General features: G+C 39.1%; 1 protein-coding gene and 1 long non-coding RNA gene across 3 annotated transcripts; both read right to left on the bottom strand.

Moving 5' to 3' along the window:
- Positions 1 to 18,444: 18,444 nt before the first annotated feature.
- Positions 18,445 to 19,383, bottom strand: LOC121979581 (lysine-rich arabinogalactan protein 19-like). The gene is made up of 2 exons (XM_042531578.1): positions 18,824 to 19,383; positions 18,445 to 18,490 (listed from the first exon to the last, which is right to left on the bottom strand). The coding sequence occupies exons 1-2, from the start codon at positions 19,381 to 19,383 to the stop codon at positions 18,445 to 18,447; spliced, it is 606 nt and encodes a 201-aa protein (XP_042387512.1).
- A 510-nt stretch (positions 19,384 to 19,893) lies between these two features.
- On the bottom strand, positions 19,894 to 22,505 carry LOC121980494. Of its 2 annotated transcripts, XR_006111562.1 has the most exons (6): positions 21,798 to 22,505; positions 21,671 to 21,726; positions 21,470 to 21,579; positions 21,135 to 21,202; positions 20,249 to 20,301; positions 19,894 to 20,088 (listed from the first exon to the last, which is right to left on the bottom strand). It is a non-coding gene; the product is annotated as an uncharacterized LOC121980494 (long non-coding RNA). The 2 variants fall into 2 exon arrangements; XR_006111561.1 differs by lacking the exon at positions 20,249 to 20,301 and having other exon boundaries at positions 21,798 to 22,504.
- Positions 22,506 to 22,962: the final 457 nt, after the last annotated feature.

The following is a 22,962-nucleotide window of genomic DNA, read 5'->3' as shown; positions in this document are numbered from 1 at the left end:
TCTAAATGCTACCCAGAAGTTTTGAGCAGTTCCGCCTGAACTATAACATGAACAAAAGAGAGTATACGTTGGCGGAACTTCTGACAGAACTACAGGCAGCAGAAGGTATATTTTGTCAAAGTTCTCAGATTCATTATGCTGAAAATGGTTCTACTTCTAAGTCGAAAGGCAAGAAGAAGAAGAAATAGGTCTTTTCAGCAAAGAGAGTGAATAAACCTTAGGGACAAAAAGCTAGAATGAAGAAGCCGAAGGGAAAGTGCTTCATCTTCAAGCAGTCAGGACATTGGAAGGCAGATTGTCCTCGTAGGAATCAGAACAATAAAGGTATACCTCATGCTCTAGTAGTTGAAACATGTTTAGCGGTGTTATCTACCAGCACCTGGTGTGTAGATACAGGAGCCACTATTCATGTCTGCAATTCTTTACAGGGGTTCCAGGAAACTCGACGACTATTTGAAGGAGAGATAACCGTCTATATGGGCAATGCTACTAAGGTGGCGGTTATTGCAGTGGAAGACGTCTACTTATCTTTTGATAGGAATAGAAATTTGATTTTAAGAAATTGTCTTTATGTACCCAGTTTTAGAAAAAATTTAATTTCAGTTTCTAAACTGTATTTAGATGGATATTCTGTTTCCTTTAATAACAATGTCGTTATAAAGAGAAATAAGGTGATTATCTGTTCTGGTGCATTGGTTGGATATTTGTATACTTTAAATCTAATTTCTCCCTCAAAGCAAAATATGGAAATTAATAACACATCTTCTAACTCTAATAAGAGAAAAGAACCTTTGGAAATGAACCAAACGTATCTTTGGCATCTAAGGCTTGGTCATATTAACTTAAGTAGGATTCAAATGATTGTAGCCGATGAACTCTTGAGTTCATTAGAGTTGGAAAACTTTCCAACATGTGAATCCTGCTTGGAAGGAAAATGACCAAGAGACCTTTTAAGGCCAAGGGGTATAGAGCCAAAGATACGTTAGAACTGGTTCATTCTGATTTGTGTGGTCCTATGTCTATCCAGGCAAGAGGTGGTTATGAATAATTCGTCTCCTTTATAAACGATTATTCAAGATATGGGTACATTTACCTGATGCGCCACAAGTTTGAATGATTTGACAAGTTCAAAGAATATAGGAATGATTTGGAGAAACGTCTTAGTAAAAGTATCAAGACACTACGGTCTGACCGTGGTGGTGAATACCTCTTTGGGGAGTTTAGGAATTACTTATCAGAAATCGGGATTCAATCCCAATTGTCTACACCTGGTACACCCCAACAGAATGGTGTGGTAGAACGAAGGAATAGGACTCTTATGGAAATGGTTAGATCGATGATAAGTTATTCAGAATTACCAAATTCGTTTTGGGGATATGCTCTGGAAACAGCAATGTACATTCTGAATATGGTACCTTCTAATACAATTCCTTCTACTCCCATGGAATTGTGGAATGGGCGTAAGCCTAGTCTGAATCATATCCGGATATAGGATAGTCCAACACATGTGCTGAAGGGAGATACTGACAAGTTGGAATCACGTACAAAAGTTTGTCTATTTGTGGGATATCCTAAAGGACCGAAAGGTGGTTTATTTTATAATCCAAAAAATCAGAAGATCATTGTTAGCACCAATGCTTGATTTTTAGAAGAAGATTATGTAATGAACCATAAGTCCTGTTGGTTAGTCCTAGGAAAATCGTACCGGTTCCACTGTACAAAAATTTTGTACAAGTGTCGAACCCTTCCTTAAATAACCTATTGTGTTCTTTAGAAGTTAAATTAGGAATCGTAGACGGAACTTAAAATCATTGATTCCAAATTTAACTTATCTGTTCTTGATGGTTTAAATTTGAATCGCAAGGGGAACTTAACACTATTGATCCAAATCCACCTATGTTATTAATTCCATTAAATATTAATTTCCAAAATTGGCTTCCAGGACTGCATGGTGAGGCACATGACCTTCTTGGATATGGGAGCAACCACCACCGCCTAGACAAAGCCTTTTAGGAAAGCTAATATTTAATTTCCTAAAATAACTCTAGGTTTAACCAAAAAGAACAATCGAATCACAAATTCGAAAAATAAAGAAAACACAAACTCAAAAAATAAATTCGAAAAACTAGATCTAATGCCTCTTGTGTTTGGAATTCTTACAAAGAGAAATCACTAGTATGATGCAGAAAATAATTGCTAATTATACCTTCTCTTTGTATGCTAATGACCTCGAGATCTTCTGCCATATTCCTCGCCTCGCCTTGGACGTCGTGTGGGCGACGATCCTCCAAGATGAACACCACCCAAAAGCTTTCTTCCTCTTCCTCTAAAATCCGGCCACCACCACCACCAAGGAGAAGAGAGCAAAGGGAAAAGAAGAAGGGAGAGGGAGGGTCGGCCGCCTAGAGAGACTCCACCAAGAGAATAAGAATTGATTCTCATGTGGCCTCCTCACCACTTCTTTTATATTACTTGCCCAAGGCAAATAAGGAAAGACTTTTAACAAAAGTTAAAATCTTCCTCTTGTTTTTCCTTTTACCTTTTATTTTTCCTTTTCTTTCCTCTTGATTGAATCAATCACCAAACATTAATTGGATGATGATTTTTTTTATTTTCTTTTGGCCGGCCCCTTGCTTGGGCACCAAGCAAGGTGGCCGGCCACCTCATCAAGGAAAGAAAGAAATTTTTTTTATAAAATTTTATAAACCCATATAAAATTTTACAAGCTCTCTTTTAATTTCCTAAAGTAGGAGTTAAAAAAGGAAAGTTCTAAAAATTAAAACCATGTTTTAAAATTTAAAACTTCTCTTATAAAATTTCCTTTTTTAACATGGTGATAGAAAATTTAAATTTTAAAGCTTCTCTTCTTTTTTTCCTTAAACCATGAGGAGGGTTAAAAAAGGAAAGTTTTAAAATCTTTTAAACTTTCTTTTAAAACATGTGGCCTGATTCAAATAAGGAAATTTTTAAATTAAAAATCTCTCTTTTAAAACTTGTAGTTTTCTACAAAGAGAGGATTTTAAAAATTCAAAACACCCCTCCTTGTTTAAATTATTGTAGTCGGCCCCTAGATGCTTGGGTACCAAGCAAAGGGCCGGCCCTTTAAGAGGAGATGTGGTCGGCCATTGCTTGGTCACCAAGCAATGGGCCGGCCCCCTTCTTGGACACCAAGATGGGCCTTTCTTTGAATGGACTTGAGGCTTTAATGAGGCTACGACAGGGACCTAGAGGAGAAATTAGTTTTGGCCTTCCGATGAGCTTGAGTATCCCGTGTTCACCCCGAACACACAACTCAAGTTCATCGATAATAACTCATTCCACTAGAGAGTTATTATCGCACTACCACACCAATCCCAAATTACATTATGAGCTCCTTCTTATTATGAGTGTGTTAGTCTCCCTGTGTTTAAGATAACAAATGCCCACTAATTAAGTAAGTTACTGACAACTCACTTAATTAATATCTAGCTCCAAGAGTAGTACCACTAAACTTCATTGTCATGTCGGACTAAGTCCACCTGCAGGGTTTAACATGGCAATCCTTATGAGCTCCTCTTGGGGACATTCTCAACCTAGATAACTATGACACAGATTTCTTCTATAATCAACAATACACACACTATAAGTAATATCATTTCCCAACTTATCAGGCCTATTGATTTATCGAGCTAAATCTCACCCTTTGATAAGTTAAAGAAATAAATACTAAATATATGTACTTATTTTATATTAGGATTAAGAGCACACACTTCTATAATAACTAAGGTCTAGTTCTTTTATTTAATCAGTACAAAAAGAACTTACCTAAAATGGTCCTACACAATACTTTTAGAGTGTACCAGTGTAATTTATTAGTCAAGATAAACTAATACTTAATTACACTATGACTATTCTAATGGTTTGTTCCTTTCCATCTTAGTTACGAGCAACTATTTATAATTTATAAAGAACCGACAACATGATCTTCTGAGTGTGACATCACACACCATGTTATCTACTATATAAATTAATTGAACAATTACATTTAACAAATAAATGTAGATATTGACCAATGTGATTCTTTTATTTTAAAAATAAATGTTTACAAAAGCTAGGCTATTAGTATACATTCTAACAATCTCCCACTTATACTAAAAGACTAAGCTGCCATATCTGTTGTCATACATCTGATTTCCATCCCTCCCACATGCCGATCAAAAGCTTTCACCGGAAGGGCCTTAGTGAAAGGATCTGCCAGGTTATCTGCTGATGCAATCTTAGCAACGACAACTTCTCCTCACTTGACGATGTCTCGTATCAGGTGGTACTTGCGCTCTATATGTTTGCTTGCCTTATGGGCTTGTGGTTCCTTCGAGTTTGCAACTGCACTGCTATTATCACAATAAATTATGATGATTTTGGGCAAACCAGGAATCACATCTAAGTCTATTAGAAAATTCCTGAGTCATACTACTTCTTTGGCTGCCTCAGAGGTTGCCACATACTCAGCTTCCATGGTTGAGTCCGAAACTCCACCTCCCAGAGTAAACACATAGTCTGACGTAGACTTACTATTGTCCCTATCTGATTGGAAGTCCGAATCCGTGTAGCCCACAGGGAGAAAATCGTCTGCTCGGTTGTAACACCCACGAAATTATAAGATAAGTATATGGATATTATTTTTCTTTAGAGCATAGAAATAAAAAGAATAAAAGAAAAGGGAAAATAGGAACCAAAATATAATAAGAAGAGGTGACGTCAAGGATTGAACCTTGAACCTCCCACAAATAATGGAGATAAATTGATGTATGATGACCACTAGAATAATGAGTAATATATGGATAGGAAGGGATGAAAATTTAGTTAAAGATGAGAAGAAAATAAAAGAAAACTAAGCAAAAGAGCAAGAGAAAACCAAATTGCTTACCTTCTCTTCCTCTTGGTTAAGAAAAGAAGCAAGCAAAAGATGAATTGCCTACTTCCCTTTCTCTCTCTTTTTTCATGGGAATTAAAGGAGTGAGGGAAAAGAGGAGTTGAGGGAATGAATGAAGACATGTTTCATTGGCAAAGAAATAAATAGATTGGGAGAAGAAAAACAAGAGATTAAATTTCTTTTCTTCCTCCTTCCTTCTTCCTCTTCATTCTCACCGAAACCAAGAGCCTTTCCCTCTCCTCATTCCGAAAGATAAGCTAAGTTCCTCTCCAAGAAAACTAAGTTTAGAGAAGAAGCCTTCAAGATCCATCCCTTCCAAGCAAGAGAAGCAAAAAGAGGTACAAGAAGAAGAAGCTTTCTCCTTCCTTGGAACTTAGGATACCTTCTTCCTTAAGAAAAACCACAAGCGAAAGGATGTAAGTTTCCCTCACCTGTGGTACAATAGATTTTGTATTTTTTTTATGAGATTTGAGTTGTCTAAAAACCTAGGATACCTTTATGAGATTTTCGGCCAAGACAAGACTAAAAAGAAAGACCTAGGAAATGTAAAGACCTAAATTTTGACATGCTCAATATGTTTCTTGTAACATACATCTTATGGTAGGTGTAAAATACCGGAAATAGGCGAATATGATTAAGGGAATTTTCCGGAATTTTTGGAAATTTTTCGGGAATTTTTCGGAGCTCGGGGCCCGGAAAAGCCTGTTTAGGCTACCCCATTTTAACGAGGAATTTTTTCTTTATAAATTCCTTATTTCTTTTCTTTTTCCTCATTTATATTTTTCTTTCTTCCTCGTTCTTCTTCTCTTCTCCTCTCCCTGCTCTAATCGGCGCCGCAACATCCGCCGCCGAGGCCTTAATTCCTCTGCTGCCGAAGCCCTAGCCGTCGGCACTCTTCACCGAGTAACCTGCCAATGTGGTTAGGAGTATTTGAGTGGAGATTTTGACCCCACCTTGCTGCAATCACTGGATCCGGCAGAACTTCAGCCACAAACCTTGATCCAGAAGGATTAGGGTAAGGAATTTGGTGATTTAATATTTATGTGAGTGAAGGATAAATTGACACATAATTAATTGATAATTATTTGATCATTAGGTTTGTTGGCAACGACCCTTTGATTTACTGAGCAATTAATCTGGTCGATGGATTAGGAATTAGTTTAGCTATTTGTTTAAAATTGAATTAGCTAAACTGTGCGATTTAACACAGGACTTTGACGCGAGACGAGTATCTCGGAGTCAGATCGGACCTTTCTATTTTCGGAGGCGGGTACTTTTGACTATTTGTCTTTGATATGCTTAGTAATGAAAATAATATGTTGCATTAATTGTGTTTCCTATTTATTTCGGTTAATCACTGCCCAATACATGTTACCTGTTTGATTGATTGTTTGATTGCATCTCGTATTGGTCTTGTACCTGATCTATCATGCTCATGGGTAGTGATATAACCACGTTTCACATGTTCAGGACCTAGGTTTGATACCTTATTGATCAGTATATCTTGATATGATTCATTCGCTTTTGTGCACATTATGATATGTCCAGAGGTTGGATTAGTATATTACCATGCTTAGTGACATGCACCATTTGCACACTTTGTTGTGAGTTGGCTGACTGGCGTCGGGGTGACCATGACATTGGCATCATATGCATGATGCATTTATTGTTTGTGTTTGTGTTTGTTGCACTTATATGCTGCACATTCGCATGATTGACATGCTGAGTGATTGATTGCTCATTTATTGTCGAGCACTTTGCCAGTTTTCATCACTGTTCGGTGCTCCGTTGTGACGCTCTCTTAGGATACCTTCTTCCTTAAGAAAAACCACAAGCGAAAGGATGTAAGTTTCCCTCACCTGTGGTACAATAGATTTTGTATTTTTTTTATGAGATTTGAGTTGTCTAAAAACCTAGGATACCTTTATGAGATTTTCGGCCAAGACAAGACTAAAAAGAAGGACCTAGGAAATGTAAAGACCTAAATTTTGACATGCTCAATATGTTTCTTGTAACATACATCTTATGGTAGGGATTTATCTAATGTTCATATGCTAGAATGTTTAGTTAGAACTTAGAGTTATACCCCTAGACTCTCGGTCAAACATGAATAATGGAAATAGGCAAGTTAAGACCTAAACCAAGCATGTTTCTTATTTTTTTTATGATATGTGCCTCATGATGAGGAAGTTGTTAACATGATATGCTCATGCCTATATGATGATTAAACTTCATTCCATGCTTATATGTATTCGGCCATGATAGGATTAGGGGCCTAGAAAAATGGTTAAACCTAAACTAATCATGCCATGATCCTCCTTAAGACAAGTTATGAAATTTATATGACATACTCATGTTGTTCCTTGAAATAATTGCTATGAAAGTTGTTTAAGGTTCCCATGCTTTTATGACACTTGAACCCAAGCTTTAAGTCTTGTAAGTCTCGGCCACATCATGTTTAAGGGCATTGGAAACTTAGAACCTAACCTAACTATGCTCATGTTGTTCCTTGAAATAATTGCTATGAAAGTTGTTTAAGGTTCCCATGCTTTTATGACACTTATACCCTAGCTTTAAGTCTTGTAAGTCTCGGCCACATCATGTTTAAGGGCATTGGAAACTTAGAACGTAACCTAACTATGCTCATGTTGTTCCTTGAAATTATTGCTATGAAAATTGTTTAAGGTTCTCATGCTTTTATGACATTTGAACCCTAGCTTTAAGTTTTATAAGTCTCGGCCACCTCATGTTTAAGGGCATTGGAAACTTAGAACCTAACCTAACTATGCTCATGTTGTTCCTTGAAATAATTGCTATGAAAGTTGTTTAAGGTTCTCATGCTTTTATGACACTTGAACCCTAGCTTTAAGTCTTGTAAGTCTCGGCCACATCATGTTTAAGGGCATTGGAAACTTAGAACCTAACCTAACTATGCTCATGTTGTTCCTTGAAATAATTGCTATGAAAGTTGTTTAAGGTTCCCATGCTTTTATGACACTTGAACCCTAGCTTTAAGTCTTGTAAGTCTCGGCCACATCATATTTAAGGGCATTGGAAACTTATAACCTAACCTAACTATGCTCATGTTGTTCCTTGAAATAATTGCTATGAAAGTTGTTTAAGGTTCTCATGCTTTTATGACACTTGAACCCTAGCTTTAAGTTTTATAAGTCTCGGCCACCTCATGTTTAAGGGCATTGGAAACTTAGAACCTAACCTAACTATGCTCATGTTGTTCCTTGAAATAATTGCTATGAAAGTTGTTTAAGGTTCTCATGCTTTTATGACACTTGAACCCTAGCTTTAAGTTTTATAAGTCTCGGCCACATCATGTTTAAGGGCATTGGAAACTTAGAACCTAACCTAACTATGCTCATGTTGTTCCTTGAAATAATTGCTATGAAAGTTGTTTAAGGTTCTCATGCTTTTATGACACTTGAACCCTAGCTTTAAGTTTTATAAGTCTCGGCCACAACAAGTTTAAGGGCCTAGAAAACTTAGAACCTAACCTAATTATGCTCATGATGTTCCTTGTAATATTTGCTACGAAATTGGTGTAGGGATTCACATGATTTAATGATGATTTTAACCCAATGTAATGCTTGATAAGATTCGGCCATGATAAGTTTATAAGCTTAAGAAACCTAGAACCCTACCTAAACATGCTCATGATGTTTCCTTATGGTATATGATATGATATTGGTTTAGGGTTCACATGCTTGTATGTGTTGTTTTATCTAAATCCCAACTATATGTTTCGGCCACTATATGACATTAGGGTTAGAAATCTAAATATGATTTCCCATGTATCTCACATGCAATGTTTTATGATGTGGTAAGAGCTTGCTATGCTTCTATGTTTAATTATGTACACCTATGACCTATGCACGATGGTAATCCTTATGCTATGCTGTGTGTTATTATGATGAGCTGTGTGCCCAAATTATGCATGCTATTTATAATGAGCTGTGTGCCCAAATTATGCATGCTATTTATGATGAGCTGTGTGCCCAAACTATGCATGAATTTATGATGTGCTGTGTGCCCAAATTTTACATGCCATTATGATGAGCTGTATGCCCAAATTCTGTATGGTATGATATGATAAGAAATAAGATGTGCATGAAATATTAAGAACCATGATAAGTATGACATGCTACTTTACTTTATATGGCTTGTACCAAGGGTGGGCTCCATAAGCGCCCCGGGGTCGATGGACTAAGAAACGGGCCTCGTTAGGGATGAGCTCCTAAGTGCCCCTAGGTCGATGGACTAAGAAACGGGCCTAGTATGTATGCCTTGTAGGGTTCAAGACTTGCTACCTTGGACCTACATAGGACGCGCGCATTTATGTATGTGGTACAAGTCGGGGCCCTATTCATGTTATGATTATGTTTAAGTATGTATGTAATAAGTTTTCAAAGGACATGTTGCATATATTGTTGCATGAATCATGTTTTTGAAAAATCATCTCGCATAACACTTTATGATTATGTTATGATATACCATGATGCTTATGATTATGACATGTTATGTTAGGATGAACTTTATGATTATGTTATGATATGCTATGATCATGATTATGTTATTCTAGGATGCACTTTATGATTATATCATGATATGTCATAATGCTTATGATTATGTTATGTTATGCTAAGATTAACTTTATGATTATGTTATGATATACCATGATGCTTATGATTATGACATGTTATGTTAGGATGAACTTTATGATTATGTTATGATATGCTATGATCATGATTATGTTATTCTAGGATGCACTTTATGATTATATCATGATATGCTATAATGCTTATGATTATGTTATGTTATGCTAGGATTAACTTTATGATCATGTTATGATATGCTATGATTATGATTATGTTATGCTAGGATGCATGTTATGATATGTCATGATACCTTACGATTATGTTATGATATGATGCTTCTATACATGATATGATGAGTTGTCTTTATGTTGTATGCCTTGGAGATTTAGTTATGTTATACGGTTTTTGTGAGTAGGAAAGGATCTTACTGAGCCTTGTGTGCTCACAGCTTACTTTCCTTGTACCACAGATAAGGGCAAAGAATGGATGTACTAAGGGAGCAGCAGGAGGGGGCGAGAAGGACGTGTGTAGTAGTGACTCGGCTAAAAAGAAAGACCTGCTTCTAGTTAATAAGAATTATGTTTATGTCGTTCTTTTATGACTCCATGACATTCCATCATGCTCTTTAGTATTATGATTTAAATTTATGTTAAGCATATTATGTGACTCATATGATAAATAGTTAGTGATGATGATTTGAAAAGTAAAGAAAAATTTTTAAAGAAAAAAAATTATACTATATATAAGACTTCCGCTATTTTAAGAAGAAAATATAAGTAACCCCCGTCAGCTTAAGCAGGAAGGGGCGGGGCGTTACATCGGTAAACTAGCATATAATCTCTAGTTCTTCTCAGGTACTTCAATATATTCTTTATAGGAATCCAATGTCCTTGTCCAGGATTACTCTGATATCTGCTAACCATGCCCACGGCAAAATAAATATCAAGTCTCATACACAGCTTTGCATACATTAGGCTTCCCACAGCCGAAGCATAAGGAACTGCCTTCATGTCCTCTATCTCCTTTGATGTCTTCGGAGACATCTCTTTAGATAAGGCTACTCCATGCCTAAAAGGTAAGAAACCTTTCTTGGAGTTCTGCATGCTAAAACGAGCAAGGATTGTATCTATATATGAAGTTTGAGATAGGCACAACATTCTTTTCTTGCGATTCCTTATAACTTTGATCCCAAGAATGTGTGCACATTCTCTTAAGTCTTTCATATCAAATTGTTTGGACAACCATACCCTTATATCCGATAATACCTTGACCTTGTTGTCAATTAACAAAATATCATCTACGTATAGTACAAGAAATACCACCACGTTTTCGTTACACTTCTTGTATACACAAGACTCATCCGGACACTGAATAAATCCATATGACTGGATTACTTCATTAAACCGGATGTTCCAAGATCTTAAAGTTTGCTTTAGTCCATAAATGGACCGATTCAGTTTGCATACTAGATGCTCTTTGCCTTTTTCAATGAATCCCTCTGGTTGCTTCATATGGATGTTTTCTTCAAGACTTCCGTTAAGGAAAGCTATCTTGACATCTATTTGCTAAATCTCATAATCCATATGAGCGACAATGGATAAGATTATCCTAATAGATATAAGCATATCTACCGACGAAAAAGTCTCCTCATAATCGATTCCCTCTTTCTGAGTATACCCTTTCGCAACAAGCCTTGCTTTGAAGGTTTCTACCTTCCCGTCTGTCCCTCTTTTCCTTTTGTAGATTCACTTGCATCCAACAGCTTTTACACCATCAGGTGGTTCTACAAGCTCCCAGACCTTATTAGAATACATAGATTCTATTTCAGAATTCATTGCCTTTTGCCAAGATACTACATCTTTATCTTGGAGTGTTTCGTCAAATGTTCGTGGATCAGGTTCATGTTTACCCGGGATCATGTCCGAAGACTCTCCCATAAACATGAATCTCTCAGGTTGCCTTACAACCCTCCCACTACGACGAGGCACTGTCTCTGGTTGTGTATCATGTGTGACACGTGTTTCAGTTTCTAGTGGTACTTCATCTTGTACTATTGGTACTAAAGTAGACGTGTCCTCTCTTATTTCTTCTAGAACTATTTCACTCATGGGCTTATGGTTCATTACATAATATTCTTTTAAAAATTGAGCATTGGTGCTAACAATGATCTTCTGATTTTTAGGATTATAAAACAAACCACCTTTCGTTCCCTTAGGATATCCCACAAACAGACAAACTTCTGTACGTGATTCCAACTTGTCAGTATCTCCCTTCAGCACATGTGCTGGACTACCCCATATCCAGATATGATTCAGACTAGGCTTACGCCCATTCCATAATTCCATGGGAGTAGCAGGAATTGTTTTAGAAGATATCATATTCAGAATGTACACTACTGTTTCCAGAGCATATCCCCAAAACGAATTTGGTAATTCTGAATAACTCATCATTGATCTAACTATTTCCATAAGAGTCATATTCCTTCGTTCTGCCACACCATTCTGTTGGGGTGTACCAGGTGCAGACAATTGGGATTGAATCCCGACTTCTAATAAGTAACTCCTAAACTCTCCAAAGAGGTATTCGCCACCACGGTCAGACCGTAGTGTCTTGATACTTTTACCAAGACGTTTCTCTACATCAGCCCTATATTCTTTGAACTTGTCAAAGCATTCAGACTTGCGGCGCATCAGGTAAATGTATTCGTATCTTGAATAATCGTCTATAAAGGAGACGAAATATTTATAACCACCTCTTGCCTGGATAGATATTCATAACCACTTCTTGGGATTAAAGTCATAAGGGATCGCAAGAAAAGGATGTTGTGCCTATCTCAAGCTTCATATATAGATACAATCCTTGCTTGTTTTAGCATGCAGAACTCCAAAAAGGGTTTCTTCCCTTTTAGGAATGGAGTAGCCTTATCTAAAGAGATGTCTCCGAAGACATCAAAGGAGATAGAGGACATGAAGGCAGTTCCTTATGCTTTAGCTATATGAAGCCTAATGTATGCAATGTTGTGTACGAGACCGGATATCTGCTTTGCTGTAGGCATGGTTAGCAGATATCAAAGTAACCCTGGATAGGGACATTGGACTGCTGTAAAACATATATTGAAGTACCTGAGAAGGACTCGAGATGATATGTTAGTTTACCAAGCAGATGATTTGCTGTCTATGGGTTACACGGATTCGGATTTCCAATCAGATAAGGACAACAGTAAGTCTACATCAGGCTACGTGTTTACTTTAGGAGGTGGAGCCATTGCATGGAGGAGTGTTAAGCAGAAATGCATTTCAGACTCAACCATGGAAGCTGAGTATGTGGCAGCCTCTAAGGCAGCCAAAGAAGCTGTATGGCTCAGGAACTTCCTAATGGAATTAGATGTGATTCCTGGTTTTCCCAAAATTATCACAATTTATTGTGATAATAGTGGTGTAGTTGCAAACTCGAAGGAACCACGAGCCCATAAGGCGAGTAAACATATAGAGCACAAGTACCACCTGATATGAGACAACGTCAAGCGAGGAGAAGTTGTCATCACCAAGATTGCATCAGCAAATAACCTGGCAGATCCTTTCACTAAGGCCCTTCCGGCGAAAGCTTTTGATCGGCATGTGGAGGGGATGGGAATCATATGTATGGCAGTAGATATGGCAACTTAGTCTTTTAGTATAAGTGGGAGATTGTTAGACTGTATACTAAAAGCCTAGCTTTTGTAAACATTTATTTTTGAAATAAAAGAATCACATTGGTCAAATATCTACATTTTATTTATTAAGTGTAGTTGTTCAATTAATTTATATTGTAGATAACATGGTGTGTTGTGTCACACACAGAATATCATGTTATCAGTTCTTTATAAATTATAAACAGTTGCTCACGACTAAGAAGGAAAGGAACAAACCATTGGAATAGTCATAATGTAATTAGGTATTAGTTTATCTTGACTAATGAATTACACTAGTACACTCTAAGTGTATTGAATAGTTTAGGTAAGTTATTTTTATACTGACTTAATAAAAGAACTAGACCTTAGTTATTATGGAAGTGTGTGCGCTTAATCCTAATATAATAACAAGCATATATATTTAGTATTTATTTCTTTGATTTATCAAAGGGTGAGATTTAGCTTGATAAATCAATAGGCCTGATAAGTTGGGAAATAATATTACTTATAGTGTGTGTCGTTGATTATAGAAGAAAACTGTGTCCTAGTGATCTAGGTTGAGAATGTCCCCAAGAGGAGCTCATAAGGATTGTCATGTTAAACCCTGCAGGTGGACTTAGTCTGACATGACAATAAGGTTGAGTGGTACTACTCTTAGACTAAGACATTAGTTACAGTGAGTTGTCAGTAACTCAATTAAATTAATGGGCATTCATTATCTTAAACATAGAGAGACTAACACACTCATGATAAGAAGGAGCCCATAATGTAATTTGGGATTGGTGCGGTAGTGCAATAATAACTCTCTAGTGGAATGAGATATTATTGATGAACTTGAGTTGTGTGTTCGGGGCGAACACGGGATACTCAAGCTCATCGGAAGGTCAAAACCAATTTCTCCTCTAGGTCCCTGTCGTAGCCTCATTAAAGCCTCAAGCCCATCCAAATAAAAGCCCTTCTTGGTGTCCAAGAGACGGTCGGCCCAAGGCTTGGTGACCAAGCCAAGGGTTGGCCACCATCTTCTCTTAAGGGGTTGGCCCCTTGCTTGGTGCCCAAGCAAGAAGGGGCCAGCCATATTAATTCAAAAATGAAGGGGTGTTTTGAATTTTTAAAATCTTCTCTTTGTAGAAAACTATAAGTTTTAAAAGAGACATTTTAAAATGAAAAACTTTCCTTATTTGAATTAGGCCACATGGTTTAATAGAGAGTTTTAAAAGTTTTAAAACTTTCCTTTTTTAACCATCCTCATGGTTTTATAAAAAAAGGAAGAGAAGTTTTAAAATTAAAATTTTCTATTTTTGTAACCATGTTAAAAAAGAAAATTTTTAGAAGAGAAGTTTTAAATTTTAAAACATGGTTTTAATTTTTAAAACTTTCCTTTTTTAACATCCACTTTAAGAAAGAGAGCTTGTAAAATTTTATAAGAGGATTTCTTCTTTTATAAAATTTTATAAAAATTATTTTTCCTTCTTGATGATGTGGCCGGCCACCCTTGCTTGGTGCCCAAGCAAGGGCCGGCCAATCAAGCCAATCAATCCATGATTGATGATTGATTCAATCAAGAGGAAAGAAAAAGAAAAATAAAAAGGAAAAAGGAAAAACAAGAGGAAGATTTTAATTTTTGTAAAATATCTTTCCTTATTTGCCTTGGGCAAGTAATATAAAAGAAGCGGAGGGGAGGGCTCATGAGACATCAATTCTTATTCTCTTGGTGGAGTTCCTCATTGTGGCCAGCCCTCTCTCCCTCTCTTTTCCCTTTGCTCTCTTTTGCTCCTTGGTGGTGGTGGTGGCCGAAACTTAGAGAAGGAGGAGAAGCTCTTTGGGTGGTGTTCATCTTGGAAGATCGTCGCCCACACGATGTCTAAGAGGAGGCGAGGAATACGGCAGAAGATCTCGAGGTTATTAGCTTACGAAGAAGAGGTATAACTAGTAATTTTCTTCCGCATCATGCTAGTTATTTTTCTTTGTATGAATTCCAAACACAAGAGGCATTAGATTCTAGTTTTTCGGATTTGTTTCGAAGTTGTGTTTTTTTTTTGTTTTTCGAATTTGTGATTCGATTATTCCTTTTGGTTAAACCTAGAGTTATATAAGGCAATTAAATATTAGCTTTCCTTAAAAGGCTTTGTCTAGGCGGTGGTGGATGCTCCCATACCCAAGAAGGCCATGTGCCTCGTCATGCAATCCTGGAAGCCAATTTTAGAAATTAATATTTAATTGAATTTATAACATAGGTGGATTTGGATCATTAGTGTTAAGTTCCACTTACGATTCAAGTATAAACCATTAAGAACAGATAAGTTAAATTTGGAATCAATAATGTTAAGTTCCGTTTGCGATTCCTAATTTAACTTCTAAAGAACACAATAGGTTATTAGGAAAAGGTTCGACACTTGTACAAAATTTTTGTACAATGAACCGGTACGATCATCCTAGGACTAACCAGCACAAGTAACTCATGTGGTCGGCCACATCTTGGACACCAAGATGGGCTAGGCCGACCCCTTTACTTGGGTAAGAAGTTGGGCTTAGGTGGATACTAGGCTTTATAAAAGAGGCTATAATAGGGACCGAGAGGAGGAATTGGTTTTAGTCTCCCAATGAGCTTGAGCTTCCCATGTTCGCCCCGAGCACCCAACTCAAGTTTATCAATAATAACTCATACCACTAAAGAGTTATTATTGAACTACCGCACCAAACCCAAATTACATTTTGGGCTCCTTCTTATCATGAGTGTGTTAATCTCCCTGTGTTTAAGATGTCGAATGTCCACTAATTAAATGAGTTACTGATAACTTACTTTAATCAATATCTTAGTTCAAGAGTAGTATCACTCAACCTTATCGTCATGTCAGACTAAGTCCACCTACAGGGTTTAACATGACAATCCTTATGAGCTCCTCTTGAGGACATTATCAACCTAGATTACTAGGACACAGTTTTATTCTATAATCAACAATACACCATATAAATAATATCATTTCTCAACTTATCGGGCCTATTGATTTATCGAACTAAATCGCACCCTTTGATAAATCAAAGAAATGAATATTAAGTATATGTGCTTGTTATTATATCATGATTAAGAGCACACACTTCCATAATAACAAAGGTCTTGTTATTTTATTTAGTCAGTATAAAAAGAACTTTCCTTAAATGGTCCAGCTCAATACACTCTAAGTGTACTAGTATAATTTTATAGTCAAGATAAACTAATACCATATTACACTACGACTATTCCAATGGTTTGTTCCTATCCATCTTAGTCGTGAGCAACTGTTTATAATTTATAAAGAACTGATAACATGATCTTCTGTGTGTGAAACCACATACCATGTTATCTACAATATAAATTAATTGAACAATTACACTTAGCTTATAAATGTAGATATTTGACCAATGTGATTCTTTTTTTCTAAGTAAATGTTTATACAAAAAGCTAGCCTTTTATTATACATTCCAACATTCTGAATATCAGATTCTTTGACTCTCAGCTAATGATCTCTAGACCGCAGATCAATATTAGAATATAGTGAGGTACCTCTGAGCTGATCAAACAAATCATCAATCCGCGGTAAGGGGTACTTATTTCTTATGGTCACTGTATTTAGCTGTCTGTAATCGATGCACAACCTCATAGTACCACCCTTTTTCTTGACGAATAGTACCGAAAAACCCCACAGAGAAACACTAGGGCGAATGAATCCCCTATCCAATAACTCCTGAAGTTGGACCTTTAGCTCATCCAACTCTTTTGGTGCCATACGATATGGAGCTTTCGATGCTGGCGCGGTCCCCGAAATCAGCTCAATAGCAAACTCCACTTGCCTCGGGGAGGCAATCCCGGTAACTCATCTGGAAATACATCGGGATACTCTCGGACCACTGGAACGTCTGAGAGCTGGGAACTACTGTTGTCGTCAGTATTGATCATAGACACAAGAAATCCCTGACAGTCATGTGACAACAGCTTCTGAGCCTGAATCACTGAAATGATCAATATGTCATCGTCCCTGATGCTAGTGAAATCCCACGAGAATTGGTTCAGAGGTCAGAATGTGACCACCCTCGTCTGGCAATCAACCATGACATTATATGCAGACAACCAATCCATGCCAAGGATAATGTTGAACTCAATCATTTCCAGCACTAATAAATCAACCATAAGTATCATGTTGCCAAAATCTAATGGCAACCTCTGACCTCCTAAGTGACGTCCAATGAATCACTGGACGGTAGGGAGACGGTCAGTTGCTACGGTCCAAGAGTAGGTAGTCTACCTATGCCCCTCATAAAGGCACAGGAAATAAAAGAATATGAGCTACTAATATCTATCAGCATATCAGCGGATAATGCATAAAGTAAAATCATACCGCGGAAAATGAATTTGTCGGCCCGCTGTGCATCCTCTCTGGTACCCGCATAAATATGTCTAGTCTCTGGCGGTGGTGGAGGTGGTAGTGCTGCCAAAGGCTGCTCCACTTGAGTCAAAACCTGCCACTGTGACGGTTTCGGGTACTGAGCCAGAGACAGATAGGTAGGCTGTGACTGATATTGGACCAGCAGCTGGGGCTGTGATTGGTACTGGTACTGGACCGGCTGATACTACCCCTAAGTCAGATACTGTGGTCCCGAAACAAAGCTTTGTGGTACTATGAGGGCACCGGAGTGCTCCTGCCCATACATGTCATATGCAGCTGATGCCGGAGGAGCTGTCCTCTATTGGCTATGCGAAGATTGGGCTCTCCGCCCTCCTCGATAAGCTCCTGTCTGACTGGGCTGTCCTCTATGACCAGACACTCCAAAAGCCATATGCTAAGCTTTCAGCGAACAATCCCGGCTCAGGTGCCCGAACAGTTTATAATAATAGCAAACCAACTGTCCCAGGGAACAGACTATGGTGATGTGGTCTCTGGACCCACATCTGGTGCAATGAGTGTCGCTGGTGGGTTGTTTATGATTCTGCTGAGAAGACCGGGAATGTCCTGATGAAGATTGCCTGACTTCTGAGGCTGACCAGAAACTCCAGAAGTACCCTAACCTGGCCAACTGTGACCACTCTGTTGTTGTCTGGTCGCCTGTGGTGACTGGGTTTATCCTGATGTCTGACCTGCCTGCTTCCTTTTCCTATCTAGAAATGCTCTCTGCTGAGCTGACTCAATCATGAGGGCTCTATCCAACGTCTCTAAATAGGATGAACTCCTGAAATCAGTAAGCTTTACTTGCAGATGTCCATCTAGTCCCTGGATAAACTAGAGCATGCAGGATCTGTCCTCAGCAACTAATTCTGGACAAAACCTGCCAACAGATTAAACTCAGCATTGTACTCTATAACGGTGTGATTGTTCTGCCGAAGGTTCAGAAAATCCAGTCGGCGAGTCGTCTGATATGCACGTGAAAAATATCAACTCTCGAAAGCCTTCCTGAATCTCGCCTAGGTGATATTCGGCTCGCCTATGATGGAACGCTGCGTATCCCACCAGATATCAGCCTTATCTCGTAAGTGGAAAGCAACCAGCTCTGCTTTCTCCCACTCGGAGCAAGCCATATAGAAGAAGGTCCGCTCCATAGTCTCTATCTAGGACTGGGCCACACTCGGATCGATCTCTCCACGGAATAGGATGAATCGACTCTGCCAGTGCTGGGATCCAGGCTCGTGCCGCGACTATATCAGTGTGAAGAGTAGGGACGGCTGTAGGAACTGGCAGAACCACTTCAGCTGGTACAACAAGTGGTATCGTTGCATAGGCCGGGGGAGGTATCCTCGGTGCTGCTGCATAGGTTGGGGCAGGTGCAGCTGGTGGCACTGCAGGGTCAACATAGGTGGGTGCGGCTGGAGGTACGGTGGGTGGTGGTACCGGAGGTAGAGCAACTGCTGCTGCTGGTGCGAGTCTTGGGTGTGCAGTAGGCACCAGTGGCGGTGGTGCCTGGTATGCCATAGGCACTAGTGGTGGTGGTACCGTAAATACGGTAGGAGTGGGTACGGTGGGTATGGTCGGGGTAAGTACCTCTGAAACCATCGAAGTTTGAGAGCCCGACGCACCCGTAGTACCATGAGGAGTCTGTCCCTGACCGACAGGCTCAACCCCAGCAGAAGTCTCTGGCGACTCTGCTGCCAGGGATTCCAACGTCTTCTTGCGTGGTCGTCCTGCACCATGTCTTAGCACGGGAGCACGTGCACCTCGCCTCATATCTGTCCAATTATAATGTAAATATTACTACAAGTAACAAAAATTATAAATTTACCTTTTATCTAATTGCTGTCTGGAAATGTTCCGCCGCTGTCCAATCCCCCTTTTTATAACCCCGGAATTCCGTACGAGAAAATCAACGGAAATCCATACAAATCCAAAATGGAATTCCAAAACACGAACATAACGAAAATCCGTACAAATCTGAAAATGCCCAGTTTGACTCGCAAACTTGGCTCTGATACTAAAAATATTGTCACGCCCCAGGTAGTCCCTGCCAGAAGAAATTTCGACAACATCTCCCCTGTACGGGAGACAATATGAAACTTTACTACATAAATCCAGATACCTTGGCCAACACGGCCGGAACATATATATAACATAAAAGTACAATAAGAAAGCATCCACGCAGTTTAATATAACAACTATACTAAAGCAAAGATAAGGAAATCATCGCAAAAATCCTACTCAACCACACCCATAAAACACAAATCCGATATCTTACTCAACTACACCCATAAAACACAAATTACTAGCATACATCCAAACGAAAACTCATCGATAATAAGAGATCATACAAGATCCAAGTGCCAAAAGATACAAGTCTAAATAATATAGACAATAACAAAAACCAAAATGTGCAAACTCGTCACAACGCGAAGTGGTGGGGGGACTAGCAACTGGAACCTCCTGAACAGCCTCAACCTGAAAATAGTAATAACGGCGGTGAGTCCAACACTCAGTGGATACCTAGTTGACATGCATAGTAAATAATAATCAACAGAAATAAATATGCGTACAGTCTCCTGAATAAATATCATATGGAAAATAAAAAAAATTAAGGTAAAAGAGTATCTGTACTAACCCGGATCTTGATATAAGGAAAGCAAGGTTATAAGACCGAAGAGTATCATAATCCTGTATGCATGTCAATCAAATGCATCCATTCAATATGCAGCAAACAAAGTACAAAAACACAAGCAATAAATGCATCAATGTGTATGATGTCAATGACATATCCTGGTCACCCCTGACGTTAGTCAGCCATCTCACACACGATGGTGAGACCGAGTGGGTAGGGATGTGACAACCGTGCACTCTGTCGTCACTGCTCCTGATGAGTGACCGAGTGGACGGGATGCTGTTGGAGTACACCTATCCTCCTACCCCAAATCATAAGTGGGGGAGCGCAATGCTCTCATCTCCCTGAGGCAATCCAAAGGAGGGATCCCTACCGGCTACCACGCTACGTCACACTACCAATGAGCGGACAAACGGAGCCAAACAGAGCAACCTACTGCAACACACCCTGCCTTAATAAAAACCACTAACCCATGAGTGGTTGTGTGTGCAGATCCATGTAACTGGCGATGTGCTCAATAATAATAGAGCTGCTGCCAATAGCTCAACATGCAATCATGCGTAATAATGCATGACACTAAGCAAAGAAATATCTTGATCCTATCTACCTCCATAAAAATATGTACCAAATACGTGGATCAAATAATATGATCTAGGTACACAAGTCAGGTATGATATCTAACCAGTCCGATATATCATAAAGCATGGCATGTCACTACCTCTATAACATAAGTAGTAAATAGGGCATGAATGCTAAACAAGTAACAAACAAAACATGCTCAGAAAACAAATAGTGGCATGTCGATGCAGATATAAACATATTTAGTACTACTTGTTAAAATCTACTAAACATATGAACAAGACATATCAAAATAGATAGGTCAAGGTACCTGCCTCCAATAGAAAGATCCAATCCGATCCAAATTCGACGTCGAGATGCTCGTCTCGTATCAAAGTCCTGTGTCACCAATATATATATTTTTTTATTTAGCTACAACTCAAATGAATATCTAAATATAATCCTTAAGAACAATTTAGGGGAAAACCCTAAACCATAAATCTCAACCTACCTAAATTAAATTTAACGGTTAATTAGGGTTAGTTATCTAATCCCCAATCAACCCATTAGATTAATTCTAAATCTAATCAATCTACACATGATCAACTAATTACAACATCCAATTCAAACCACGATCGACAACATAGATCAATTAGCTACCCTTACCTCACTTCACAGCCCCTGTTGATCCACAGTCAAAGAGCGTGTTTGTTGCTGGAAACAAGGTGAGCTGCTGGACATACCAGGAAAAACCACAGCTCTTGCTGGACACCTCCCTATTGCTCGGAGAAAAAAAAAATAGAGATAAGGTAATCAACCCAGAAATCTATTCCCTGTTACAATTTAGAAACAAATAGATTTCGTTACCTCTTCTCTTAATGTTCTCAGCCGAAGCAAGATTGCCACAGCGAATTCCAAAAACCCTATATCCAAATCCAATGAAACAACTAAGGAAGAATTTTCTTCCGGAATCAAACCAAGTCTACACACTTACCCTAAATCCTGATCTGCAAGCTTCTGTTGAAGATGGTGTCTCTGCCAACCTAGCTCCTTGAATCTGAACAGCGCACGGATGAGGCACAGTGAGGAGATGACAGTGAAGAATCGAGAAGAGGAAGGTCTGGTGGTGGCTGCTATGGTGCCTAGTCCGGCAGGGGGGAAACAGGGGTTGGTGTTCAGAACAACACTGCTAGAGCCTGAGAGAAGGAGATGCTGCCTCAAGGCCGATGGAAATCCAGCGGCTCAACCCTAGTGACGATGGCGTCCGTGGCTGTGGACAACTCCCTCGACGTCGGAAAGGGGCGCCGGCGACCGTGGACCCAGTCTAGGGCACGACCCAACAAACGCGGGTGCTCGGTTACGTCACTGACCTCCAAAGGAGGAGGAGGGCTCTGACGTCCGGTGGCGTCGGCTAGCGACGACGATCAGGTGGCAACGCGGGAAGAGAGGGGCAACGGCCAGATTGGGGGTCGGCGTCGGCGTCGGCTGTGGTGGTCGGCAGCAACACAGAGGGAAGAAGGGAGAGCGCTCGGTTTCCCCTTTGCCGAGGCTTTGTTCGCGTGGGAGGGAAGGAGAGGAAGATGATCAGGCTCGGGGAAGAGGAAGAGGAATAGGTGGACGGCACCGAGAGGAAGGGGAAGAGGCGTCGGGTTGGGGGAAGAATCGGGTGGAGAGGATTTAGGGCGCGAGTGAGAAGGAAGGTAAAAGAAAAAGAAAAAGAAAAATCAAACTTTTCCTCGTTTAAACGGGATAGTCTAAATAAACTTTCCGAGACCCAGTTTTTATCCCCGTAAAATCGTCATACGAACTCCGAAAAATTTCCAGAAAATTTTTAAAAATTTTGAAAATTTTCATTATGGTGATGCACTCATTTCCGGTATTTTACATAAATGGACTCAATACACTGACTGATCATATTACTTTCAACTAGTAGATGCTCCTCTTTTTAACATCCATAAATCTGCAGTGTATATGTCAGTGGATTCTGAGGCCATTATAATTACATTGAATGAAATTCAAGTGCACAGCATGAGCAGGGGTTGTGTGCGTCGGCTAGTGATCTCTCATAGATTTGCACAATACCTCACAGATTTGCATGCATTGTGCCTCACCGAGTGATCTCACAAGATTTGTGGCAACTTTTTCACAAGTCTTGCAAT

The sequence above is a fragment of the Zingiber officinale genome, chromosome 5A, assembly GCF_018446385.1.
Source record: "Zingiber officinale cultivar Zhangliang chromosome 5A, Zo_v1.1, whole genome shotgun sequence".
Classification (NCBI taxonomy): Eukaryota; Viridiplantae; Streptophyta; class Magnoliopsida; order Zingiberales; family Zingiberaceae; genus Zingiber; species Zingiber officinale.
The sequence above is the reverse complement of the archived record's forward strand: the minus strand, read 5'-3'. Positions and strand labels throughout refer to the sequence as shown.

What these genes read in the sequence shown, in the direction of transcription:
- LOC121979581 (XM_042531578.1), bottom strand. Translation starts at nt 19,383, where the DNA reads ATGAGGCGAGGTGCACGTGCTCCCGTGCTAAGACATGGTGCAGGACGA. An exon ending in TGGATCCCAGCACTGGCAGA is followed by an intron (nt 18,491 to 18,823) that starts GTCGATTCATCC and finishes ATCTGTTGGCAG; the next exon opens with GTTTTGTCCAGAATTAGTTG.